This window comes from Antedon mediterranea, chromosome 4 (genome assembly GCF_964355755.1).
Source record: "Antedon mediterranea chromosome 4, ecAntMedi1.1, whole genome shotgun sequence".
NCBI lineage: Eukaryota > Metazoa > Echinodermata > Crinoidea > Comatulida > Antedonidae > Antedon > Antedon mediterranea.
Window position 1 is genome coordinate 8,342,779 of NC_092673.1, and position 17,820 is coordinate 8,360,598.

Consider the following 17,820-nt stretch of genomic DNA (forward strand, 5'->3'; position numbering starts at 1 on the left):
ATGTAAAAGTTATTTAGGTATAAATATATACAATAATTTTAAATTCCATTAAGAATTACATATTTACACTGTATATAACAATCAAGTAAGTTTGGCATGCAATAATGACTTTACATTTAGCAGTTAAATGTATTATTAACCTTCAATTAATTATTATTTGAAAACCGCGTGAATAACGACCATCGTGGTCGCGATATGCACAGTGAATTTCAGTCTGACCATTAAGAACTGAAAAGAGGAGGAGTACTTTATGCGAACCTCTATTCTGCTTTTATACATTGTTTGTATCTGTTCTTCCACCACAAAGCCAATTTTAACTGAATACTCATTTTCCATTCTGTTTTAGTTGACCTTGGAGAAGAGATTTCAAAGTATGTATGAATCAAATAAAGAGTACTCGGCAATATTTCTAAAGGGTATGCACCAGTTATCGTCCATTACCTCACCAGGAGTTGCAAAAACATTTGACCTTTCACCTTTTTGTGAGATATGCGATTTAGGAGGTAATTTGTTGATATCTAATGAAAATGTGAGATGTTTTAACAATTTTTCGCTATGGGACAACAATCTAATTGTTGTGTCAGGTTCAAAGCTACATTATTCTTTATTATACAGGTGGTTCTGGGGCATTAGCATACGCCTTAGCCTCTGAATATCCAGACGCAACGGTAACAGTGTTTGACTTGGCTCCTGCTGTAGTAGAGGCGAAGAAAATAACACCAGACGAAAACGAAAGAAAAAATGTCAAATTTGTTGCTGGAGATTTCTTTCAAGATGAATTTCCTCCAGCTAAGTTGTATACTTTTGCAAGAATTATTCATAATTGGGGATTGGAAAAAGTGCACAACCTGCTGAAAAAGACATTTAGATCTTTGAAATCTGGTAATTGGCCAATGGCGTTTGAAATAGCATTAGACTAGCATCATGTGACTGTGGGAGACAAGATGTGTCTTATATGCCTATTTATATTGGTTGTATTCTTACACAACATGCTTTACTATCGCTGCTGCATCCGTCGGGTGTGGCGTAAAGTCGTTGGTTGGGTCTAGTTTACATACAACGCAGTTATACGATAATATCGTACACAATCTAAGTAGGAATTATCTCGCGGTGTGCTGATATGGAGGGCATACACCAGTATTTTGAATGAATTGTAATAAGGTTCAAAGTTCTGATTTGACCCAGATATCTGAATACAATTTTTGAAACGGGTTTATAATTTTCAAATCACTTTTACTATTATTTACAGCCACGATATGGCATATTGAACTGAACAGCTTTACGTTACCCACAAATTCATTTTTTCTACAGGTGGTGCTGTTTTGATAGCAGAACTTCTATTGAACGAGAATAAAACTGGCCCTCTAGAAACAGTATTCCTGGACATTAATATGATGGTTGAAGCGTCTGGAAGAGAAAGAACTGAGACAGAGTACCGTCTATTATTGGAACAAAATGGATTTGTTGATTTCGAATGCAAATCTGTAGAAGGACACGGTGGTTTTCATACGATGATTGCTAAAAAACCATAAGCTATATGCCTATTATTGGTAAATATTCCGTACTAGGTGAAATCAGGCCAGTTATTTCTTTGCTATCCCGCCGCCTTATGACTTAAATTTAGGATTTCTTTCAATAATTATTACTAGGCCTATAGTGTTTGGTGAGAAAATAAAAATATTACATAAAAATAAACCATTAGGCCTATCTTTTTATATATGGCGACATCAATCTATATTATCTACGCTACACAAAATCTGATCAGAAAAAAGAATCGCATGGAAAGCTGTTGTTCCGAGGTTCATGCTTATAAATGTCAAATTTGCTGTATCTACACATATGGCATCTTCAGTGTCGGAATCCCATACAGCATGATGACGTCTGTATCATATACAGTTAGGTTAAGGATGGTTAGTGTATTTAAGTACAGACTCTGTGTTTGACATGACATATGATGATGTATGACGGAATACTGGCAATTTCAAGAATCGGCTATTTTTTTATTATGTCTATTAATTCAAGTTGTGTATCAATTCGGATTAATCTGGTACGACATCAAAGTCATGACAACCAGCATTACGGAACATAACGGCAAATGAAGATTACAAATAATGTTTTCACCTATAAATTGTCAAAATAAACGGTTAAATTCAATCAAAACCCCATTAGCTGGCAGCCAATTTGATTTTTTTTTTGCTTTAAATTACAGTTTTATAGGTAAATAATTATTGTTATTTTTGATCAAAGGGAATAACTATTATGTAACATTAAAATGGCATATTCAACAACAACATTAAACAAAATATTTTTCAGGGGGACAATACATTTTTTTTTTCTCTCTTTTGTGGCGTTAACCACTATTTATTCATTTCATCTTCAACAGATTAATACAATTATTTCTAATAATAATAATAACTATTTCATTGTTATTCTCACTTTTGTTTGGTTTATATATATATATATTTAACATTGTGATTTTATCAATGTTACTGTTCTTAGAATCAGAACATTAATATTTCTTTTCTGTTATCCACCTTTTTTCATAATTTTCTAATATTTTTTTTTGTTTTATAATTCGCAACATCTAAAATTATAAACACTTACCTTTTTTTTTCAATTCATTCAGCCTTATCGCCTGACTTTATTTACTTTAGACCTCTGGCCCCTAGTTATTAACAACATAATAATTACATTGAAATATAAAGCAATTTATGGTGACAAGATAAATGAATTAATTAATTTCGTTCTCTAAGCAAAACATATATCTTAACTTATAAGCATGATAAATATATTTAGATAGATTATCAATAATTATTGGATCCTGGGATGACATTAAACGACAGAATTTAAAAGTATTTGGATTTTCAAAAAATAAAGAAGGTATACATTTTTTTCTGATTTCCTTGTAACGAGAGCAAAAACTAATAAATGTACTGTAGAAGATACATTTACTAATGTTAAATAATTATTTTCGGTATGTATTTTTTTTTATGTATAATTCATTTATACCCTATATACAGACTATATACATTATTTTAAAATACAAATATAAAAAATAAACAAAAATATTAAAAAATGCTTTTCTTACTCCTGTGTCTAGTTCTATGTCTCATGGTTATATTTGTTTGCTTATCTTCTCGTGCGTTACTTATGTTGCGTTACGTTTCTTTTTTGTTTTCAATATTAATTTATACAATTTTTTTAATTCATACTTCTCATACATATAAGACAAAATGAAACTGCCTGTGGGTATTATACAACAATATTATGTAAATATCTGTATATTTATACCTGTAGTGCTGTACATAACTATTCTCATGCATACATATATATTTTAAATAATCAGATCCACATAAATATAAATTATAACAGGCGGTTAAGGTAAGATCTATTTTTCTTCCGCCATGAAAAGACGAGACAGTGATCCGGTCCATTTGTTTACATTTTTCAAAGTATGTGCTTTGTAAACGCAGAAGCATCCAATAGAGAACATGTTGTGTAGGCCTATGGTGTAAACGTAAAATAATCCCATAAGGGTTTTACTTCAGTGCATTCATAAAAGAAATGGGCATCATCCTCTACTATGTTGCATTGTAGGCAAGTATCTGTGTTACTTATTTTCCACTTTAAGAGCCTTCTTTTGGTAGGTGTTATACAATGCAGTAGTTTGATGTTCAACTGTTTAAGTTTATTATCTTTAATATTTTTAATTTTTCTTTTCCATGTTAGAGACCAATCGTTCTCTATGTTAAAATATGTTTCCCACTTTGTTTTACTTTTGGATGGTTCTAGACATTTTTCCATAATAAAGAAAGAACATATTTGTTTGCTACTCATGTTCAAACATCGAACATGTGTTGTTTTTGAGTGCTTTTTGTTTTTTTCCTCTTTTTATCCCTATCTTTAAGATTAATTGTCTTAGTTCCTGAAAATAATAATCTATATATGAATTTACGTAAGGGCAAAATTCGGTAAATCGTGCGTTACTTCTAGAATGTTTACTCGATGGCATTATAAAGTTGGTTCGTACTTTCGGTACTGATTTTAACCACCTGATTTAACCCTGTAGTGTTTACCAATTAAATTGAGTTAGATAATTAGTTATTGACAATTTATGTTTAACTGTTTTGCCTCAAATAGAGTTGTTTTCTGTTCGTGGTATACACTGTCTAATGGATGTCCATCATCAAATACCTGCACACAATAATACAAGGATGCTTCGCATTTACCGTTCTCCTTTTACGATAATTGTTTTTAATAGCTGAAAACCGGGTGAACAGCTCGAGTACAGCATAATAATGTTGAAGATAGTCTGATTTTTTTTACAACAAGGCCATATACATGGCTGCAGTCGCGTGTTCAAATTTGAGTTAGTGTTTACCGACCGACTAACTGACCGACCAACCATCCGACCAACATAGTGAGCTGTAGAGTAGAGTAATTTAAGTTTATTTAAAATGCCAATAGTTTTGGAAATCTTATTTGAAATATAATCACCATGGCTATTCCAATTTAGATGTTCATTAATAATTATACCAAGGAAGTTGAAATTATGAACCCGCTGAATCTTAACATTGTCAATTTCTATATCTAACGTACGGTATCAACACGACGTTTACTCATATGAAATATCATATACTTCGACTTCAACACATTTAATGATAATTTATTTAATTTAAGCCATTCACTAACTTTATCAAGTTCAATGTTGAGAATGTTGTTAATTGGATTACATGTCCTGAGGGTGCTTCAAAGTGTCTGCATATATTATAGTTTTAAAAATAGTGCTAACGTTTGCGATATCGTTTATGTATATGATAAACAAAAGCGGACCCAGTATTGATCCTTGTGGAACACCTGTAGTTATCTGTAAAATGTCCACATATTGTTTACGATTAGTTAAATAATCCTTAATAAGATTAAGTGAATTCGAGTGAAGGCCATAATGATTCAATTTGTGCAACATTATTTTGTGATCTATTGTATCAAATGCTTTTTATAGGTCCAAATATATATTAATAGGTATTTCATAATTGTCCATGTGTTGAGTAACTTTATCTACAAGCTCAAGTGCAGTAAATTCCGTAGTGAGGTGGTTTCCCGATTAATCGTACGATCAAAACGGTACTGGGTATGATCAACTAGCGTTCGTGTTCCCACCTAATCATCCATTCATAGAAGTACTGTTGAAGATATCAATCTGTGGCGACAATAGAATGGACCCGAGACCTGGCTATCTTCGACTTTTAAATAATAGAAAGTTTAGAAAAAGTTTTTGTTAGACTAGAAATGTACGTTGTATGTATATAGAAAAATGGTTGTAATTTTCAAAATTACGTTGTATAAGTTGCGATGTGAAAAACTGTTATTTGATCGTTAGTTGTCGTGTACATAAAGCAAAAATATAAATACTGTATAATAAAATAAAATAAAAATCGTTAGTAAAACTTTTAAAAAGAGTAAAGATATAAGGAAGAAAAAAAAATATTTAGTTTTTTTTTTTAATGACTATATATCACACACATTATCTTTTAATGGTTTTCAAATGAATACTCGGACAAGGGGATTTGGTCATTACATAGGATAGTTTTATTGTTTAGAATAAGAAACTATTTATACTGGATTAATCTGTTGGTCGCAATAAAAGATTGTTCACTTCATATGTCATTACTATTTTGGGCAGTAGTTTTTCCTCTAGTAAATTACTTTTGTTGGTCACCATTGACTCTATTGAAAAGACATAATTATAAATAATGATTTATTAATGAATGGTTAAACATGTATTGTACACTTCCTTTCTTCCTCCAAGAATGATTTCAGTTATAAAATGACAAAATAAACTTTTAAACCCAACCAAAGACCTATTGGCTGGCAGCCAGTTAGATTTTTTGCTTCAAATTACAGTTTTTTTAGTTAAATAATTTTTGTTTCGGTCCAATTTTTGGCCAAAGTGAATAAATATTAAGCGACATTTAAAATGGCATATTCAAAAAAAAAACAAAAACATTTTTAGGGGGACAATCCACCTTTAATGGAATGTTATTGTTATTTTTTATATTTTTATCGATAGTGTTTGGATTTCGTTTACCCATGGAGGACATTTTTTTTCTCCATGGTTTGCCCAATATTTGTTTTTAAGTCTTGAAATGAATACGATTTAACCAAAACACTAAAGTCAACGAATAGAAAAAAGCAATGCTTGGAATGTTTGTGTTAACTTTAAATGATTATGTCTCTTCCTTTTTTAAGGAAGAATCAGGAATCAATCCTGGTGGCTACGCATAGAGATAATCAAAACTTTTTTGCAGAACTAGGCCGTATCTGGACAACTACCCCCTGGACAATTACCACCCGGACAACTACCACCCGGACAATTACCCCCTAGTCCAACTGCTATGCCCCTAGGACAACAACACCCTCCTAAAAACAAAAAACATATATTGCCATGACATAAAGAAGCAGCTCAAATCAAATAATTAATATTGCAGGCCTGCAACCATGTCCTGACAAATATTTGAAAATGAATTTTTGAAAGTTTTATAATTTTGCCTTAACCATTTATTTTATTTAAGGTCAGCATATAACATTTTAACAGTCTGATTTGATTAATTGCAGTATTATAATTATATATAACTTTACTGATCAAATAATTTAATTACATTAGGCCTACTTGTAAATACGGTAAAACCATCGATCTCATATTTTGGACAAATTTGCTATTTATTTGGTAACTTCCTAATTAATACGCATATTAAAATGTTTTTTTTTTTTTTTTTTTTATCTTTTGTGGTAGCCACCACCTTTATTCATCATTCAATCTTTCATAAATGTATTACAATTGTTGTATATACTCTCATTTCATATAGTATATAGGCCCTAATACATTTCTATTAATAGATGTTATTTTCAATAAATCCATCCTATACTTAACATCTAATATTCAATTAACAATGTTTGTTTTTTCTTCTGATTAGAACAATATTAAATATTAAAATGTTGAATTTTGACCTTGGATGTCAACTGATAAAAAATGCTCTTTTCATGATGTGTATGATTGATTATTTGGTTTTATATGCAAGTTCTATGATTGGGCAATATTGACATTTGACCCTTAATCGCGAAGGATTTTTTTCATAGAATAGATATCTATAATCATAATAATGTAATAAAATAAAAAACTGTAACCCTTTATATATCGAAAACGCTTTATATCCTGATCGATTACCTTCTAGATTCGTAATCTACGGACAATTCTGGTTTAGAAAAGTTGGATGGCATTTTGTTCCCCGTCGGGTGGAGAATACACTCCACGGGTAATGCCCCTTCCCCTCCGGATAATTAGGTAAATTTTGAATTTGGTTAATTTTGCGGGTAAAGTCATATGGTCTAAGTAAAACATTCACATATTCAGAAGTTTTCTTTGTAGCATGCAGTGCCATTAATAATGGATTTTTGGTAAAAAAATAAAATCTGCCTGGATCTGGATTGACCTGTGACCAAATGAGGTCCAATCTCGATAAGTGTTTTTTTCAACCAGCAATAGGGACTCCTCTTCATTTGATGTCCATATGGACAGTGGCAGAATTCCTTCATCAGCGGATTTAATGAAAATTTATGTTATTACGCATGACGCCATAAATTAGCTGGGCAACGGTTTTAGGTGGATTCATTCCACTCTAACTTTTCGGCTTAAATTTGTTAACGTTGCTATTGTTTTGCGTGCTGTCTGTCTGAATCAGCGAAAAACAGATTTTTCTTACTCCATGGTTTTCTATTCTTAGTAGTGTATCAAACAACAAATTTCCAATTTCATTACAGTGTTTATGAAACAGTGTAAGTTTGCGTCACTGGGAAACGTACCGAGAACAAAACAAAAACCATGCGTAACAAAGATCTTATATAAGATCTTTGATGCGTACCAAAGATCTTATACACTAAAGATAGGACACTTCCCGCGTTTACGCGTAACACTTTAGAAGCGTCAAATTATATTCCCCCCCCCCCCCCCGTCGCTTAAACGAGTAACGAACTTTTGCGTGACGATCGCAGTATTCTTAAGAAAATGGGATTGAGGAGTCGCGACAAAGTTTGTATGGTTAAGAAACAATGAATGAAAAGAGAAAAAGTGGAGGGATATACTGTGCTGCAATTAATTGTAAAAGCAATTCAAAGGCCAACCCAGAACTTAAGTTTTACAATTTTCCCAAAGACAAGATCAGATTTTTATGTAATTAAATAAGTAGCCTAGGCCTAGTACATCTTAACATAAGCTATGACTATGTAGGCCTAGGGACTAGCCTAATCTTACTTTACTTTGTTTTACTATTCAATTTATACATAGGCTAGGCTAGGCCTAGGCTATATTAATAAACTAGGCTAGGTAGGCCTATTATTAATAATTATTATTTAAACGTATGAAATGATTATTATTATCATTATTAGGCTACTAGGTCTAGGCTAGGCCTACTAGGCCTAGGCTAGTACATTAGTTATATAACAGTGAAATTACACTAATTTCACTGTTCCCTGGTTATATATTAGTATTACTTATCCTTTAACATTTAGTACCCTTAACAAACAATTTTTAAAACTTTCAATTCAAGAAACATTTATTGACCAAATATATATCATTACAATTGTTGGCATATAAGTAAAAATTTGGTCGAAAGACTAAAAGAAGCCCAATTGGCATGTCGCTGTAGGCCTAGGCCTAGTCCCTCTTTTTACATTATACAAATAATAATAATAATAATAATACTTAATATAAACAAATTGTGATCTTGATTATTTCATGCTTTCCGTCTCATGGTTAATATTTGCTTTCTGTCTCATGGTTATTTTATTTCGTTTAATTTAACTAGCCGTTACATACATTACAGTATATTACTTATCCGTTGAGTAGCCCTAACAAACAATTTTTAATTGAATCTTATACTTAATATTTATGAAATTCAACCGTTAGTTAGTTAGTGGTTTTAGGTTAGGCTTAAGTATTTGATTTTAGGCCCTAACCAATTTGAAAATCAATTAGCATGCACATAGACGTCCTATAATTACGTAAACGTTAATTATGATAAAGCAAAAACTCACTAGACAATTATTAATTTACAGGTGTGCAAAATGGACCCAGAACACATGACGCGCGGATTTGAGAAGGAAACCAAGTTCCTATTTACACCGTAATTGCCACTTGTGCAATATTCATTTCGAAGAATCTCAAATACTGATTAATCAACAATTACGCCTTTAAGTTTATACTCACAGGCAGACTAAATCAAGATTGCCTTGAGAACTTATTTTCTATTGTCAGAGGGAGAGGGGGTCATCGGTATTACCCGATGGCAGATGAATTTAGAGCCTCCCTGAAGGAAGTTATGCGCAACAGGATGTTAATTCCGTCAGGGAATTCGAATTGCCTAGAAGACACTGATCGACAGCTAGATGGAATTGATGCAATAATGATGGCCCAATCATCATCATCATCATTGCATCATGTTGCCCATCAAGAAGACAACGATGCCACCACTGACGACGACTGCTGCTTAGAAGACTTTGAGATGACTCAGCTAAATACTTTAGTATATGTAGCCGGTTACGTCGTCAAGAAAGCAAGTGTAAAGCACAATTGCGATATCTGTAACAGTGCGATGCGAGAAACCAATCGAAAACTGGAAGACCCAAAGCAGCTAGTTCCTAACACATTTTATGAAGTTGAATGTTTGTTCACCAGCAATTGAAACATTGCTAATTGAAACGTACGTAAACCTACGCATATTCTATGCTGTTAAATTCTTCAACAGAGACATAATCAGTGATAAGAAGAAGAGTGAAAAATTAATTAAAGTATCACATTTATGAGGTTATGCCATAAAGTTGTAGGAGGTCTGTACGCGCCTCGGTCTGTGCATTATCGGCTAGAAATGATGATCATTACGACGGTCTGGTATGATGATTGAATAATTGTAAATATGATGATTTTATTTCAATGTTTCTACATTTTTTATATTTCCTCTGGGTGGCCCGTGCATCATTTTGCAATAGTTATTGAGTTAATTTTAAACTGAGACTACTATAACATAACTAATTGCTATCTCAGGTTTTAAATAATTTATAATAACAAATGAATGTCATGGCGAATGATGGGTACATAATGCAGTAGTCCTAGTATGAATTGTACCAGAATTGACTATCATAATCTGTTTCATGTCATGACTGTAGGCTTAAGCCTATGATTGTTTATAAATATATTCCTAAAAATTACTGCAATAAAAATAATAGTCGAAGTAGTGATTTTCAAAAAGTGACTTCTTGTTCTTTTTTAATTGTTTATAACACACTATTTGACTACTATATTTTCCTAATCTGTACTGTTTTGCTGGTGGATGAAAAGGAAGAACATATCAAGAACAAAAACGGAATACGATGCGCTTAGTGTTGTTAATACCAGAGGGACCGACTCGCATAAATAAGTAGGTAGTGATGTGAGTGATGATTACTCCTAGATGATGATTTTGAGGATGATGATAAACATTCAATAATAACAACAATATTCAGTAATTAAAACAAATAGAGATATACAAAGTACAGGAAATAATTTATTATAATTTAATCGCACATTACCGCAACTATTGTGAAGAAAAAAGTTGAGTATTCAGTTACAATACAGTAGACATATCTGATCCATAAATCTACTCGTTTGAGCGAGAGGGCGCCCTATAAAATGAGCTCCATGTGTGTTACATAAACCGCACGTAAAATTCCGAGAGTGTCCTTAAGAAGATCTTTGATGCGTACCTACCACCTCTAGAGAGGGCGTAACAAATTAAAAACTTAACATGGCGTCAAATGAAAACAACACGGTTTATCAGGGAAATGAACCTGAAGATTCTAATAATATGCATTGTCAAGGGATGATAAACAAAGATAAGAGAGACGCTATGGCAGAAGGTCTTTTAGATTTACTGAGACCAGCTGTTGAGGAAGTTGACTTAAGAGTAAAATCTGTAAGGTAGGCTAGGCCTAGCTAGGAGGCCCACGGGTTAATAATACAATAAATAGGCCTAGCTAGGCTAGGCTAAACTCAATTCAGTCGTCAGCACACGCAGCGAGGACGGCCTGTATGATGCGGGCGGCCCTTTGTTGGGTAGAGCCTAGGCCTATACCTGGTGAGTCCTGGCTATGCGAGCCCTGGTATTAGTGATCCTAGTCTTATCCTATACTATGCTATGCTTGGCAGAAAGTCCTTTCCTTACCGAGTTCAACTTTAACGATTGAAGATTTTTACGATTTTAAACGTGCGTATATTTTACCCCTTTTCTTTTCCTGTCAAATCCTTGAATCTGTCAACTCAACGCAACTTAACGATCGACAGGAAAATAGGCTATAATAGCAAAGTATTTTTTTGTTCTTCCTTGCAATAACTATGCACTTTGCAGTACTGGTACTAGAGTTGACTCAAGTCTGTAGTGTTATTGTCTTTTTGGACCGACTTGACTTGACTTGGGGCCGACTTGACATAGGGCCTCCTGGACTTTGGTCTAGACGGTTTAGGGCAGACTTGGATTGAATTCATTCAATTTTTACCTGTCTTTACAAAGGTGGACATTCTGTTCAAATCGTACCCATACAAAAAAAAATGCTCTTCTGTACAGGCAAGTCATTGAGAGTTGACTTGTGATGATACTGTTGTTAAAATATAACAATTTTAGCATAGTTAATTTTTATATTGTATTTTTTTTATTGTGTAGCAGTGTGGTAGTTATCATTGTTATTTCCTAAACCTGTATATTTTTTTTCAGAGAAAGCCAAGTAGAATTACGTCAACACATAGATGATCTTGATGAAGGTATCTATTTTACAGTAAATTATCACCTCTTGCTTGATTTTAATTTTAATTTCAAATACTGTAACTGTCCTACATTTTGTTCATAAATTTCGATAAAATGACGACCCTATACAAATAATTACAGTATGCCTACTATTGACGCTATTCTGGCCTTAGCCCATGTACTCGTTTACCGCAGCACTAGAAAAAGGTAATTATATCATAAAATGTTCACTGGTGTGTCAACATACATCTTAACAACATCCACTTAAATTAAATCGGAACATATACCTGTGGACAAGAACTAGTCGACTACCACCATGAGGAGGTGAATGTATTGCACGTTAATCAAGAAGTCCCTAGTGTTTGCTACTGTACCACATTATGACTCTCTTTTTTACTGTAGTCCCTAGTGTTTGCTACTCTACCACATTATGACTCTCTTTTTTACTGTAGTGTTAAAAAAGCTTGCAACAGAAAAAGAAGCACCAATAGAACTTGATGGTTATGTTAAGAAACTTACAAATTGTAAACGCAAGATTACAGTCATAAATAGCATTTTACATAACGCTCAGGTATGTATATTCTGGACATTATCAGTACCTTTAATTTTAAACAAAATGTCTTGTATGGTAAAGGAATAGGAGGAGCCCTTGTTTGCTCTTGACTTTTCTAGTGTGCTGAACTCAGACTGACACTAGTGCTCTTGTCATTGGTTCTTGGTTCTTTTTTTTATGAATTCACACAGTTTCAATTCTGTTTTAATTGAATGGATAGATTTAACAGGAAAGAAGAATTGTCTTTCAGGGCCGCAGCCAGCATGAGGCGCTCATCTAAAAGTAATTTTATGTAACAACTTGGCAAGGATGTTTATCTCTTCTTAACAATGGCCGTTTAAAAAAATTTCCATTGTTCTTAAAAGAAATCACTTGGTAAAACATTTGAGGGGTTTTCCCCAAAGGAAGAAGTTAGGATATTAATCAGATGCTTCCTTCTGTTTAGGAAATATTGCTAAACCTCTCGTTTTCTTATTACTAAAGTAATAAAATACTGCAAAGAGAAAACTTTTGATTCTAATGAATAATTTAAATTAAATAGTAAACATGTTGGTATGACCACAAAGTGTACTTTAATTAAATATAATTCATCTTAGATAACTGACAAAATTACACTGTATTGCTTATGCAGGATCGTCTTAGTCGTCTTCACTACAATATTTCTAAAGAGAAAGCCAAGAAAAAAGCACAGCTAGAACCTCCAACATTATGGCCTCAACTCTGAAAGTTGGTTTATACTGTATTATAAAGATGTATTGTTCCCCCAAAAACATGACAAAATGAAGATTATACAAATTAGGCTAAATAGAATAGGCCATTTGCAATTTTTTGTTCACTTCCAATTCCATGGAAAAAAAATATTTCACTTATAAAAAGACAAAATAAGTGTTTAAATTTAACTTCATTGGCTGACAAACAATTGTCATACATTTTTTTTCAGGTAAATATTTTTTTAAATCAAAATTGAGTCATCAAAGTGATTAAATATTATGTGACATTAGAATGGCATATTCTGCAAAAACATTTGTAAAATTATTTTTCCAGGGGACAGTATATCTTTAATAAGTTAATATTAAAATACAAATTATTATTAATACCAAAGCCTGTATTTCTGTCAAAATGTTTTTTTTGTATACCCATATAAAGCATTTTACCATGTGTAATTTAAAACAACATTAGGATAAAGTATTGTAAAAAAGACATCTGACAATTCAAACACATAATTTACATAATCAATCAAATCTAAACTTCAGTTCCATTTAACTACTATACAGTACTGTATATATAGAATATTTCAGAATTGACAGAAAAACAGGTTTTAATGTCTTGTGTGATTGCATGCACTGTATTAATAACCCTTGTAAATGTTATGTGATATATGATTTATTATTATTAATTTCTTTTTTTGTTTTTACTTTGCTAATTTTCATGTTTTGCAGTTCATGTAGTCAGCTACTATAACAATGTATTAATCATAGTGACACAGACATTATTTATGATTTAAAAATACAGCAGTATTTAAAATCATTATAAATTGTTTATTTAAAAAATGTTTTGAATACATTGCTATTTTCCCAGCATTAATTTTTAATAAAGTTAATCACTTACAAAGGAAAAAAGAACTTAAAAAAAGGTTTTTCACTTATAAAAGGGGAAATAAACAGTTAAATTCAACTAAAAACCCATTCTTTTCAAGTTTTTTTTCAGGTAAATACTATTTTTAATCCAATTTTTTGTCCGAGTGAATAACTATATGTGACATTAAAATTCAGGGGGACAATATATCTTTAAGTATTGAAGCAGTATAACTTTAAAATCCTTAAAAACTCTTTCTGAATGTACAAAATGCTGGTACAATTGACAATCAAAGTAAATCAAAATGATTTTTTTATGAAAATTTACGTATTTACATAGTTTCTTTTTTTTGTACAACAAAACAAATTTAAAATACAGTATTTGCTTTACACTTTAAATTCATGTCGCCATTGGCCATGCAAACTCCTGTAAATTACCCCTAAATATAATAATCTTGATGATCTATTTATTCATATCCTAAATTTAATTGTTTTTGCATTGCAACAGCAGTAGAAACCATGGGGATACTTTTGGAAACCCAACAAAATGTTGAATAATGGTTAGCCGTATGTGTTTAAAACATATCTCCCCTTATTGTTTCACAAGAAAGTGTCCCCCCTACAATATAGTAGTGACCCAAAGGAGGTGTTACTGTATACTGTATTGTGAATTGTTGTGTGGGCATGTGTGTTAACATTTATATACTTTATAATCTTATACTATGCTTGATTATATGTTTTTTAATACAGTCGACTCCGCCTAAGTCGAATTCGCGTAAGTCGAAAAATCGCGAAAGTCGAATTTTTTGGAAAGTCCCAATTCTTTCCTATATATTACTGTGTAATTTTTATTTGTAAGTCGAATTTTTCTAAGTCGAAATTCGTCTAAGTCGACGTCTTTTTGCGGTCCGAATACACACATTCTTTAGTGATTTATATCGTATAAGTCGAAGTCACAAATTACGCGGCAACAACGCGCTAAAAAAGCCGATGAAACGTACGTAATTCTTCGATAAACAAACAACAGAGGGGATAATGTGGGACCATATCGGTTCTCTCAAGCAGGTTGTATAGTATAGGCGGCGTCCTACAACTCGCGCTAGTGTATAGTGTATGACTTGTTTCAGAGTTGAGAACTTGCATAGTGGCCAAATCTGGCATAATTATGCCGTCTGGCATAATTTTGACCCATCTGGCATCTGGCATTTATGCTAGGCATAATTTTAGGAAATCTGGCATAATTTGAAAAACGCAAACTTACAACATATTCACCACGATTTAGCATATTATCTGGCATAATTGCGAAAAAATCTGGCATAATTTGTACACAATCTAGCATAATTTGGCTGAAAACCCGAAGAGCTTTTTTTTTTTTTTTTTTTTTTTGGCTTTCCACTTTTGTGGTACATAAAACATACACATAAACCGCCATCTTATTCACTGTTTTGGTGCACTTTTAGCCTTAATTGTGTCTGGCATAATTTTGTGCTGCCACCTAGCATAATTTCATTTCGCTCGCTGGCCACACTGAGAACTTGAGCGGCGTTTTGTGGGTACCTATTTTGTGCTAGACAGATGGCAATAAACAATGGATACCGATTTCGAATAAAAACCGAAATGTATTTATTATACGTTTTTGTATTGTTTCGGGCTTAAACCATAAAAGAAAATACAGTTTATCATTGCCGATAAAGAGGCTTAGCATTTATTAGGCCTAGCTAGCTAGCTAGCTAAGCAAACTCAATTCAAGAAGGCTCATCGCGTGGGCCGCGATTGCGACAGGGCAGGGTCCACTAGGCCTAGCCATAGCGCGGCTAGTGAGTGAACCTAGGCCTAGCATTTTTTTTTGGCAAATCTGTAAGTCGAAGTTCGCGTAACTCGAATTTTTATACCGGTCCCATTAGATTCGACTTAGGCGGAGTCGACTGTACAATTATAATACAATTTTATTAACTAATTTTGTGTGTGTCTTCTGCATGTTTTTACAGCTTCAAAATTGTCGTATAACCCTTAAACTTTCATTAGTTTCAATTTATACTAACTTGATATTTTTTTTTTTTTTTCAGGATAGATTACAGAAACTAAATCAACGTATAAGTAAGAATACAGGAAAGCGTAGCTCAGTATTGAGTGTTTTAACAGTCAATCAGATGCCAGAAATAAGTATTGTTGATCAATCTATGTCAGTGCAATAGCTCATTATAGCTCATTATTACATCAGACTAAAACTTGATGAGAGAATAAGGAATGTAGTAGTAATATAGTAGACTACAATGTGGTTTAGCTGGTTTATACTTGGTTTAAATACAATACACCTAGATTGATAATTAAAAGAAATGATAATATTTATTAACAAGTTCAATTAAATGAATTTATAATTTAGGCCTAATAATTTAATTATGCGTTTAAAAATAAAAATGCCAAAACATTTAGACAAAATTTAACAATTGAAGTTATCTGAAGTTTATGTAAACCAATGACAGCCATCATTAATGTTTACTATCATTAAACTTGTCCTAAAGCCTGTTTTCCTGTCAACGTTATCATCGTTAATCATTAAAAGTTCAACAAGTTGAAATGATCGTTATCATTTCAATAATTTGAAATGATAACGATAGCGCAAACATTTGATTTCTAGCGTTGAACGTTTAGTGTTGAAATTCCTGTCTTCTTTCTGGACGTCTAGGCTCGGCAAATCTATCTAAAAAACAGCCCAAAGTGAAACAAATTGCAAACAGAGATTTTGTTTTTAAATGGTCGCATATGATGAGATCAAAATTTGAGCATCACACCTTTGTCACTCATGGAAAGTAAATTACAGTGCAACCCTGCCAAAAATTCACACTGAATACCCAGAACTCGTTTGCACATGCTCGATAGATCGTCGTAAGCCACTGCGTTAAACATATAATTATGATAATTATAATTATTATTTATTTGGTTGTCAGGATAGGTTATCACAAAACATATACATACCAAACCCTTCCTATTGGAATTGTTTAACCTGATCTATTATTTTATTGAATTATAAATGTAAATAAAAGAATAATATGTGAGTATATCTACCTGAGTATCTTTTATTTTTCCGTCGGACTACATTGTGAAGTAATTCGAAGAAACACTTATAAAAACCGAAAATTAAAAAAGATAATTATGAATGTCGAGCAATAAGAAATATCGAGTTTTTTATTTAATTTTTGTTACATTTTTGTTAATTGTCATCCAAATTAAAGATTAATAATGTGATATTGTCTTTCCCGAAAAATAGCAAATATTTCTAGATACGGTAAAAGATATATGGATAGGTCAATAACCTCACTTCCAGTCATTTTAGGATAAAATATTTCATTACACCAAATAAAAATAAGCATATTTTGAACAATTTGGCCTAATCTCAATTCTCTTTGACAAGCCACTACAGAGATATAAGACCAGGTCAAAGGTCAAACTGTCATTTTTTGGGCAAAACTTTCTGTTAAAGCAAATAGGAATGTATATATTATGAACTGTTTGACACCAAGATCAATACTCTTGACAAGCGGTTACAAAGTTATTTAATTAAAATAGCACCCATTTTGGAAATCACAAGGAGGATTTTACAAGACAGGATGTTCCAATCTTAGGTCAGAACCTTTCTTGAAAATTAGCTTGTTACGAGTATATAATTCAGATGAGTTGGTGAAGCGACTGATTGAGCCCTATATCCACACTGTGGTCAATGATACAAGAGACACAGTCAGATATCTGAGTTATCTAGAAAGTTATAGGACTTTGTTTTCTAGATCGAAAAATGTAGTTAGGGTGTTCCTGGTCAGTTGCGATGTTTGTTTCTATTCATTTCTTTAAACAACATCATACCTGTACA

General features: G+C 32.4%; 2 protein-coding genes across 3 annotated transcripts; both read left to right on the plus strand.

The window, feature by feature from the left end:
• The first annotated feature begins 354 nt into the window (after positions 1–354).
• Positions 355–1,920, plus strand: LOC140047980 (acetylserotonin O-methyltransferase-like). Its single transcript, XM_072093011.1, has 3 exons — positions 355–503; positions 616–882; positions 1,312–1,920. The coding sequence occupies exons 1-3, from the start codon at positions 374–376 to the stop codon at positions 1,530–1,532; spliced, it is 618 nt and encodes a 205-aa protein (XP_071949112.1). The 5' UTR covers positions 355–373; the 3' UTR covers positions 1,533–1,920.
• An 8,904-nt stretch (positions 1,921–10,824) lies between these two features.
• On the plus strand, positions 10,825–17,020 carry LOC140046537 (SNARE-associated protein Snapin-like). Of its 2 annotated transcripts, XM_072091222.1 has the most exons (5): positions 10,825–11,008; positions 11,799–11,845; positions 12,281–12,399; positions 13,013–13,107; positions 16,022–16,157. In XM_072091222.1, the coding sequence occupies exons 1-4, from the start codon at positions 10,836–10,838 to the stop codon at positions 13,103–13,105; spliced, it is 432 nt and encodes a 143-aa protein (XP_071947323.1). In that variant the 5' UTR covers positions 10,825–10,835; the 3' UTR covers positions 13,106–13,107; positions 16,022–16,157. The 2 variants fall into 2 exon arrangements, with proteins under 2 accessions (XP_071947323.1, XP_071947322.1); XM_072091221.1 differs by lacking the exon at positions 13,013–13,107 and having other exon boundaries at positions 16,022–17,020.
• Positions 17,021–17,820: the final 800 nt, after the last annotated feature.

Excerpts from the sequence above, each read along its gene's own strand:
- LOC140047980 (XM_072093011.1), top strand. The coding sequence starts at position 374 with ATGTATGAATCAAATAAAGAGTACTCGGCAATATTTCTAAAGGGTATG. Across the intron at positions 504-615 it reads TGAGATATGCGATTTAGGAG|GTGGTTCTGGGGCATTAGCA; the intron begins GTAATTTGTTGA and ends TTTATTATACAG. Across the intron at positions 883-1,311 it reads ATTTAGATCTTTGAAATCTG|GTGGTGCTGTTTTGATAGCA; the intron begins GTAATTGGCCAA and ends TTTTTTCTACAG.
- LOC140046537 (XM_072091221.1), top strand. The coding sequence starts at position 10,836 with ATGGCGTCAAATGAAAACAACACGGTTTATCAGGGAAATGAACCTGAA. Across the intron at positions 11,009-11,798 it reads TTAAGAGTAAAATCTGTAAG|AGAAAGCCAAGTAGAATTAC; the intron begins GTAGGCTAGGCC and ends ATTTTTTTTCAG. Across the intron at positions 12,400-16,021 it reads GCATTTTACATAACGCTCAG|GATAGATTACAGAAACTAAA; the intron begins GTATGTATATTC and ends TTTTTTTTTCAG.